General features: G+C 41.0%; 1 protein-coding gene across 1 annotated transcript in view; it reads left to right on the top strand.

The window, feature by feature from the left end:
* GREB1L (GREB1 like retinoic acid receptor coactivator) overlaps nucleotides 1-10283 on the top strand; it is a 144591-nt gene that overhangs the window by 95363 nt on the left and 38945 nt on the right. The window contains exon 17 of the mRNA XM_040632672.1: nucleotides 2274-2466. Coding sequence (XP_040488606.1) covers nucleotides 2274-2466 — 193 coding nt within the window. The remainder of the gene's footprint in view (nucleotides 1-2273; nucleotides 2467-10283) is intronic.

Below are 10283 nucleotides of genomic sequence, written 5' to 3'. Positions count from 1 at the left end.
TACCAATTTAGTGTTGCTTTAATTTCAACTATATTGTGAGTGACTTTAGAAATCCCTGTTAAAGGGGCACCAAGGTGGTGGTTAAATGGCCAATTCATGGTTTCAGCTCACATTTGTGATCTCAGGGCTGTGATCTCAGGGTCATGATCTCAGGGTCCTGAGGTTGAGCCTGGCCTTGAGCTCCCATGCTCCGTGGGGAGTCTGCTTAAGTTTCTCTTTCTCCCTCTACCTCTGCCCCTCCCCCTGCTCATGGGCTCCCTCTCTCTCTCAAATAAATAAATATATCTTTTAAGGGAGGGAGGGAGGGAAGGAGGGAAGAAAGAAAAGGAAGGAAGGAAGGAAGGAAGGAAGGAAGGAAGGAAGGAAGGGAAGGAAAGAAGGAAGAAAGAAAGAAGGAAAGAAGGGGGAAGGGAGGGAGGGAGGAAGGAAGAAATCCCTGTTATAAAGCTGTCTTCAGGGTATTATAGAACTCAGCTGCCTCAGAGAAAGGGCAACAGCAGGAAGGTTGAGGTTCATGAGCTCCCAGAAGGGCCATGTGCTTTCCTTTCTCCACCCTTCTTCCTCCTCAGTTCTTTCCCCCCTTTTTACCCCTTCTTCTTCTCTTCTTTCCTCTTCTGCTGTTGCTCCTCTTCCTTGCCTTTCTCTCTACCCACATACCTTTAAAGATGCCACTTAAAGATCTGAGAGCAGGGACAGCTGGCTGGCTCAGTCAGAGGAGCATGTGACTCTTGATCTTGACGTTGTGAGTTTGAGCCCCACGTTGGGTGTAGAGATTACTAAAAAAAATAAATAAACTCTAAAATAATAATAATAATAAAGATCTGAGAGCAAGTCTGACACCTTCCCAATTTACCAGTTTAAACAAGAGAATATTCTATTTTTCAGGTGGGTTTACAGTGAAAGAGTAGTAAATGTGGCATGATGGAGCCAATTTTGCTCCCAGACCAAATTACAGTAATTATCTGTTAGGGTGTATCTTTGATCTTATGGGTTAAAAAGGCAAGTTCAGGCATCATCAAAGTGTTCAGAGATTTTCCTTTCTTCAGGACACACTGAGGTTAAGAATATGAAAGATTTGGGATCTGTTGTAGAAATATCAGAATTGCAAAAGCACTTGTTCAAAAGCCAGAATGTATTTGGCACTCCACATCTGAACTCTAAAGGCATATGTAGGTATAAATAAGATCTTGCATAGCACGTTAGATTTAAAAGGAAGGAAGGAAGGAAGGAAGGAAGGAAGGAAGGAAGGAAGGAAGGAAGGAAGAAAAGGAAGGAAGAAAAAGAAGGAAGGAAGGGAAGGAGGGAGGGAGGAAGAGAGGGAGGAAGGGAGGGAAGGAAGAAAGGGAAGAAGGAGAGAGGGAGGGAGAGAGAGAAAGAAACGGAGAAAGGGAGGAGGGAGGGAAGGAGTGAGAAAGAAAGAAAGAAAGAAAGAAAGAAAGAAAGAAAGAAAGAAAGAAAGAAAGAAAGAAAGAAAGAAAGAAAGAAAGAAAGAAAGAAAGAAAGAAAGAAAGAAAGAAAGAAAGAAAGAAAGAAAAGAACTTTGCCCAGATGCTGTTCAGTTACTCCTAGTGTTCTATGAGCAAAAATAGCTCAGTGACCTGATATATCTCATCTTTGAAAGTTTGGGGTAATAGCTCTGAGGATGTATATTGGATCTCTCTCTATTTAATTCCTCAGGGCACTGAGATTATTTCTTTGACAAAAAAAATATGTGGTTTTGAGGCTGCATAGCAACCTGGTACATCCAAATTGAACAGAACTGAAAACGATTCGGATATAAAAATTTTGGTCATGGGGAGGAAGGGGTAAGTGGCCCCTCTACAACCTCCCCATAGTCTAACATGCTCAAGGGAGGAAGGAGAGTGACAGAGGGGATCCCTCGAAGTTTGGGGGCCTTTCTGGTGTAACCGTCATTGCAGTTATAAGCATCATGTTTTGATGGAGAAACTCTCATCCAGATGAGATTTCAGATCAAAGTGGTCCATCTCAGCTACAGATTTAGGTATCCTTGGCCTGTAGAACTGACTTACACCTTGAAGTATATCAGAGGCAGACGGAAACAGGAAAAAAATATCTTTGAGATCTGTCTGAAAGTGGTAAAAAGGAGTGTAATTATTGCTTTTTCAAATTAAATGTTGGTTGCCTCTAATCCTGCTCCTAGTTAAAAAGAACTAGAAAAATAAAAATGAAAACGTTATCTCCATTTTGGTATCTGCTTCTTATCTAATCCCTTAAATTAGGAGGTATTAATGTGACTTTCAATATTTCTACAGTGTCATTTCGGGTTCTTTGTCACATGGTGAACCCAGTCATGGATTGGCTGATAGAGTCATTAACTGCAGGGAAGTCCTGGAAGCTTTCAACCTGCTGGTGCTCCAGGTCAGCTCCTTCCCGTACACACTACAGACCCAACAGTCTCGGATCAGCTCCAGCAATGAGGTTCACTGGATACAGCTGGACAGCATGGTGAGTCTCTGTTCTGCTCTCTGATACACAGGCATGTTCTCAGTTCCCAGGGAGCAGAATCTTGTAATAAAATATGGTCATCGCTTTGTAAAATAACACAAGACTTCAAAAATCTAACATGAAGTTTTATCTCCTTAAAAGTTCCGTATCATTACAATTTACTATAAGACTAAAAACTAGTGAGTAGTGTCCTATATAAATCTGATTATGTTCTTTTTTAGCTTATCATGCAGATACAAAATTTTCCATCCTATATAGTTTTCCCCCCAAAAAATGTGATATTATCTTATATGGCTACCAATAGCCTGAATTGTTTTTATGCCTTTAATGATTAATTTCAGGGGCGCCTGGGTGACTAGGTTGAGCATCTGTCTTTGGCTCAGGTTGTGATCCCAGGGTCCTGGGATCAAGGCCCCGCACCCCCACCCCTGCTGTATAGCTCCCTGCTCAGTGGGGAGCCGCCTTCTCACCTCTCCTCCCCGCTCATGCTCTCTCTTGCTATCTCTGTCTCTCTCTCTCAAATAAATAAAATCTTAAAAAAATAAATGATTAATGCCAATCTGAAATGTGGAAATTTTATTGTCCTTTTGAATGGCTCCTCTGTCATATTTCAGTCTTACTGATCTATGACTGTAAGTTATGCTCATTTTTCTCCCAGCAACTGGATTTTTTCTTGCAATCAGTTCTCAGTCTTATTTTAAATTACTCAGTAGTAGCACTTACTGTGTTGAGGGAAGCCATCTCAAAGTTGTACATATTCAGGACTGTATGTTTTTTTGGCTCCAATCCCTAACACCTGGAAAATATTTTCTATGACCTATACAGTGTATAATAAATATACTATCCAGGAAAAGAAATAAGTGTTTCATAAAAAACAATGAAGATTAGCCATTAATCAATGGATTTTTTGTTTAAAAATATTGAACATAATGGATATTTTTAAATAAATATGTTTAAATAAAAGATGCCAGATATGTCTTACATAAGAATAATATTTAGGGGCGCCAGGGTGTCTCAGTCGGTTAAGCATCTGCCTTCAGCTCAGGTCATGATCTCAGGGTCCTAGGATTGAGCCTGAGTCAGGCTCCCTGCTCAGTAGGGAGCCTGCTTCTCCTTCTGCTCCCCCTGCTGTTCTCTCTCTCTCTCTCATGCAAATAAATAAAATCTTAAAAAAAAAGAATAACATTTATTCATTTATCAACCCAGTACATTTCATTCTGTTATGAAGTAGGTAAGTTTTCCCTGACTTGTGCTCTTATTTGTGAGTATTGATTTGTTCTTTGCAGTCAAGTAAGCTCAGGTCACTGAATCATGTTGGCATCAGCCATGCCTCCCTTGTGAGAACTATCTCGTGAGTTCACTATCACACAGAGATTGCTTTGAGCTCTCACTTTGTTAGTATCTTCTCTTTGCCATCTTCATCAGTTGGATGTCAAGTTACAGGTGAGATTAAGAGGCTGGCTCAGTTCCTTTGCCTCTAAAGTGTAGGGTGCACCTGTAGGCTACCCAAGTAGTTACCCTGACATGGAACAGGATTGCCAATAAAACTTGTGAAGGGAGAAATTGTTTTTTAAGCCAACAGTTTTCCTATTAAATGTTAAGTTTAAATATCTTGTTGGTGGGGGGAGAGAAATATCCTAACTTACCTCTTTGGTGTAGTCTTTTCCAGAAGGGATCACACCAGTGATAGGAAGGACTCAAAGCTTCTTCCCTTCTCCTAACATGAAAGGAAATAGGCTGAAAATAATTTTCCTTGAAAGTCATTCCTGGGTACCTGGGTGGCTCAGTCAGTTGAGCATCTAACTCTTGATTCTCAGGTCATGATCTCAGTCCTGGGATCAAGGCCCACATCAGGCTCCACACTGAGCATGGAGTCAGCTTGAGATTCTCTTTCTTTCTCCCTCTGCCCCTCTCCCCACTCCTGTACACTCTCTCTCCCTTTCTCTCTCTCTCTAAAGTAAATAAATAAAATATTTTTTAAAAAGTCATTCCTATGATTATGGTTACTTTTTTAGGTATAATAATGGTACTATGGTTATATTTTTTAAAGGTTTCTTATTTGAGAGGCATATAGTGAAGTATTTATGAATTAAAGATTTGATACCCAGGATTTAATCACAATAATTAAGGGGTGGAGTGTTATTATGCTCTAATTAAGGTTTTTTAAAAATCATCAGTATGAAACTGAGATCAGCATAGAAAAAAGGTAAAAACTTTGAATCTAATTTACAACAACACCCTTACACATTAGGGAAGAAGCTCCTAACCATTAGCTTCCTTTCGTTATCTTGAGGCCAATGTCCTCAAAAAGGGAAAATTGAGAAAAGCAGAGTAATTCAATTCAAAAAATACTGAGCACTTGTGGGCTTGTGTTAGATCTTTCCAAGAACACACAGAGAGAACTGACTGTTTAAAGGAGAAAGCAAAGTACATATTAAAGTCACTGTTATAAAAGTAGAATAAGATATACAGAGAGAAAACAGTTTGGTGTTTACCAGAGGCAGGAGTGGGATGGGTGAAATGGATGAGTGGGGTCAAAAGGTACAAACTTCCAGTTTTAAATAAGTAAGTCCTGGGGATGTAATTGGTGACTACAGTTAATATTGTATGGCATATTAGAAAGTCACTGAAGATCTTACAAGTTCACATCACCAGAAAAAAAATATAATATATGGTCTGAGAGACTCACTCTGGTAATCATTTTGTAGGCATACCTCATTTTATTATGTTTTGCTTTATTGCACTTTGCAAGTGTTTCATTTTTTACAATTTGAAGATTTGTGGCAACCCTGCATCAAGCATATCTGTTGGCACCATTTTTCCAACAGCATTTGCTCACTTCATGACCCTGTGTCGCATTTTGGTAATTCTCAATATTTCAAACTTTTTCATTATTATTCATTATATTTCATGTCATTACATTTCGATTCATAACAATATTTCATTATTATATTTATTATGGTGATCTATGATCATTGATCTTTGATGTTACTATTGTAAACACATTAGTAGATTCAGCACTGTGGCATAATGCCACATCCATGTAAGAATGTGAAGTAAATATTACCACTCACTGACAATGCACTTGGTCACCCAAGAGCTCTGATGGAGATGTACAATGAGGTGAATGCGGTTTTCATGCCTGCTAACACAACATCCGTACTGTAGCCCATGGATCAAGGAGTAACTTCAATTTTCAAGTCCTATGATTTAAGAAAATACATTTTTCTTAAGGCTATAGTAGCAATAGATAGTGATTTCTCTGATGGATCAAGGCAAAGTTAGCTGAAAACCTCTGGAAGGAATTCACCATTCTAGGTGATTGAGACTTTCATGATTCATAGGAAGAGGTCAAAATATCAATATTAGCAAGAGTTTGGAAGAAGTTAACTCCAAAGTCATGGATGACTTTAAAGGGTTCAAGACGTCAATGGAGGATGTCCCTGCAGATGTGGTGAAAATAACAAGAGAACTAGAATTAGGAGTAGGGCCTGAGGATGTGACTGAACTGTTGCAAGCCCATGATAAAACTTTAACAGATGAGAAGTTGCTTCTTACAGATGAGCACAGAAAGTAGTTTCTTGAGATGGAATCTACTCCTGTTGAAGATGCTGTGAAGATTGTTGAAATGACAACAAAGGATTTAGAATATTACATGAACTTGGTTGGGAAAGCAGTGGCAGGGTTTGAGAGGATTGACTCTAATTTTGAAAGAAGTTCTGTGGGTAAAATGCTATCAAACAGTATCACATGCCACAGAGAAATCATTCATGAAAAGAAGAGTCCATTGATGTGGCAAACTTCACTGTTGTCTCACTTTAAGAAATTGCCACAGCCACCCCCGCCTTCAACAACCACCACCCCGCTCCGTCGGCAGCCATCAATATCAAGACAAGATGCTCCAGCAAAAAGATTATGGTTGCTGAAAGTTCAGATGATGGGTAACATTTTTAAGCAATAAAGTATCTTTTAATTTAAGATACGTACATTAGTTTTCTTTCTTTTTTTTTTTTTTAGATTTTTTATTTATTCAACAGAGACAGAGACAGCCAGCGAGAGAGGGAACACAAGCAGGGGGAGTGGGAGAGGAAGAAGCAGGCTCATAGCGGAGGAGCCTGATGTGGGGCTCGATCCCACAACGCCGGGATCACGCCCTGAGCCGAAGGCAGACGCTTAACCACTGTGCCACCCAGGCGCCCCCGTACATTAGTTTTCTAACATAATGCTATTGCACACCTAATAGCCTACAATATAGTGTAAACATAACTTTTGTATGGACTGGGAAACCAAACAATTCATTTGACTCATTTTATTGGCCACCTGCTTTATTGTGGTGGTCTAGAACCAAACCCTCAAATCTACAAGGTATCCCTATACATAAATAGAATCATTATGTTACATACCTGAAAACTAATGCAATGTTACATGTCAATTGCATCTCAATTTTTAAAAAAATATCAAGTTGTACACCTGGAATATGTACAGTTTTTATTTGCAAAAACAATAACAACGAGTAGAATAAGACAATTTTAAAAAATCAAAACGCTCTGGGGGTTGGAAGGAGGGAGAAGTGCCACCCGTCTGAGAGCACTAGGAAAGGCGACACAGAGAGAACGCGGCGGATGGGTGTTGCAAGAATGGAAGGACTGGACTCAGGCACTCCTGGCAGTGGACAGCTTGGGGAGCTTCACAGAGGAGGAAACACAGGGATTTTTCAGAGAACACTAAGGGGATGAAAAGAAACCTGAAGATACACAGATAGAGGCTTGAAGTGCCAGGCTGGCAAAGTTTACACTTATTACATAGGCATTAACAATTTTTTCATAGGGGCATAATATTATTAAAAATACAGTTGAGCCTTGAACAACACAGGGGTCAGAAGCACTCACCCCTGCACAGTTGAAAATTCGCATATAACTTTGACTCCCCCAAAACTTATTTACTAATAGCCCACTGTTGGCTGGAAGCCTTACCGATAACATAAACAGTTGATTAACATCTATTTTGTATATTATATAATTATATACTGTATTCTTACAATAAAGTAAGCCAGAGAAAAGAAAGCATTACGGAAATCATAAGGAAAAGAAAAGACATTTACAGGACTGTACTATAAAAAATCTACATATAGGCAGAGCGACTGATGGTCCTGCAGATCTGTTTCTTGCTTCAACAATGTTTGGACAGAACAGACCCAGGGATGCCCCTTCTTCCAGCCTCCAGCTACCCTCCAACCTCTTTTCCAGTTGCAACCTCAGAACCATCTTCTCAGCCATCCTTTGGCTCCAGAACTAGCCATCAACAGTTTTTGAGCTTAGGTCCTTATTGCCAATCAACCATGAGCTCCCAGATTCATCAGAAAGACTCCATCAAGGTGGAGGCCGTCCTCACCTGCCTGGCCAACATGCATCCGCAGGGCTCCAATGCCTACCTCTCCCTGGGCTTCTGTTCCAACCTCAGCCATGTGGCTCAGGAGGGCCGAGGGTCTCCTGAAGATACAAGATCGACCCAGCAGCCATTCACTCTTCAGGACATGTGGAAGGCCTCTCAAGATAAGTGGGGTACACCCATGGTCCTGGAGAAGAATCTGAACCAGGCTCTTCTGGACCTGCCTGCTCTGGATTCTGCCTCACAAACCCCCATCTCTGTGGCTTCCTGGAGAACCACTTCCTAGATGAGGAGGTGAAACTCATCGAGAAGTTGGGCGATTATCTGACTCACCTCTGCAGACTGGCTGGCCCCCAAGCCTGGGCTGGGTGAGTATCTCTTCCAAAGGCTCACTTTCAAGCATGATAAGTAGGAGCCTCTGGAGCCCAATGGCCCTTGAGGGGCCCATCTGCCTCCCCCTGGTTGTCTGGGCTTCTGCCTGAGCTTCTCCTTGCAGCCACTTGGCAGCTTTTTAACTACCCTGGAGCCCTCCCCCAAGCCCTGCACCAAAGGAAACAATAAAGCTTTTTGCAGGAAAAAAAGACAGACAGACGGAAAGAAGGAAAGAAGGAAAGAAAGAAAGAAAGAAAGAAAGAAAGAAAGAAAGAAAGAGAAAGAAAGAAAGAAAGAAAGAGAAAGAAAGAAAACATATATAAGTGGACCCACGCAGTTCAAACTTATGTTGTTCAAGAGTTAGTTATATTGGGGCACCTGGGTGGCTCAGTCGCTAAGCATCTGCCTTTGGCTCAGGGCGTGATCCCAAGGTCCTGGGATCGAGCCCCACATCAGGCTTCTCCGCTGGGAGCCTACTTCTTCCTCTCCCACTCCCCCTGCTTGTGTTCCCTCTCTCGCTTGCTGTCTCTCTCTCTGTCAAATAAATACATAAAATCTTAAAAAAAAAAAAAAAAAAAGAATTGCTTTCCTCTAAAAAAAAAAAAGTTAGTTATATTACCAAAATATATATCTTTTATTTTTATACTAACAATGTAAATGTGTAAACGTACAATTTGATGAATTTTCACCAAATGAAAGCACCCGTAGAACTACCAGCACCTAGATGAAAAAATAGAACATTACCACTAGACCAGAAAACAGACACTGCCCCCCAGAGGGCAACACTCTTCTGGCCTCTTACCCTATAGGTTTGGTTTGCCCGGTTTTGAACTTGATATCCATGGAATCACGCGGTATGCACTCTTGAGTTCTAGCGTCTTTTGCTCAGCATCGATCGTGAGATTCTTCTTTATTTTGCGTAAGTCCTAAAACACTCATATTGCTGTATAGAGATTACACCGGTGACCACAATTCATTTATCCATCCCATTCATTTATTTCAAGTACTGCTGCTATAGACATTCTAGCACATGCCCTTTAGTAGACCCAGGTATGTATTTTTTAGGGGGTGGATATGTGGGCATGAACGCATATGCTCAGCTCTAGGAGATACCGAGAGGCTGCCTTTTAAAGCAGTTCATTCATGATAGAGGTTAAGTTAAAGTGATTAAACATGGGGAGATCAGTCATCTGGCTTTTCTGATAATTCAGGTTCAAATTAACAAACACAGAAACAGTGGTCCTATCCAGATAAAGTATGGGCTAAATGGTGAACTTTCTAGGATTTTTTTACTGGAGAAGAGAGAACAGTCCGAGATCTCTTTGAGGTGATGCCTTTAGCCGGAGCAAGTCCAAGAGGAAGAGTGATCTGCGGAGGACAGAGGAGGTGGATTTTGAACGAGTTAAGGCTGAGACTAGTGTGCAGATATAAATGCAAGCTCGGGATTTCTCCTGGGGCTTTATGATATGGATTTGGAATATGTTGTCAAGAACAGTGATCACAGAAGCAGCTGGTGTGGATAAAATCGTTGAGGAAGGTAATGAAGAGAACTGCCAAGAAGGCAGTGGCCAAGGACTGACAGGTACAGGCCGCTGGATTTGGATTCAGGAGTCTTTGGTGACCGTCCACGGAGCAGAGCGTTTGGCTGGAGAGAAGCAAGGAGTGCAGCAAGAGGACAGGGAGAGCTGCAGGGTGAGGGTCTCTGGGAGGGTAGGACTTGGAGAGGAGGGAGTTTTTTGTTTTTTGGGTTTTTTTGTAAGAGAAGGGACGTTTTCCCAGAAGACATGATGCTTCAGGGTTGTGAGATTGAGCCCCATGTCAGGCTCTGTGCTGGGTGTGGAGCCTGCTTAAGATTCTCTCTCTGCCTCTGCCCCTCCCGCCCTCCCTCTCTAAAAAACAAAAAAGCATGTCAACATTAACCACATATTAAAGTTCATTTGAAGGGAAAAGAAATTTTGGTTTCTGCCACAGAGATAACTGTAGAGTTGATATCAGGTTATATAACAAAACACAATTTTTTTCTTATTTATTTTTTAACTGGAAGTTTGTCCCTCTCA

Source organism: Ursus maritimus, unplaced genomic scaffold (assembly GCF_017311325.1).
Source record: "Ursus maritimus isolate PB19 unplaced genomic scaffold, ASM1731132v1 scaffold_18, whole genome shotgun sequence".
NCBI lineage: Eukaryota > Metazoa > Chordata > Mammalia > Carnivora > Ursidae > Ursus > Ursus maritimus.
Note: the sequence above shows the minus strand (reverse complement) of the source record. Positions and strands in the feature narration are given on the sequence as shown.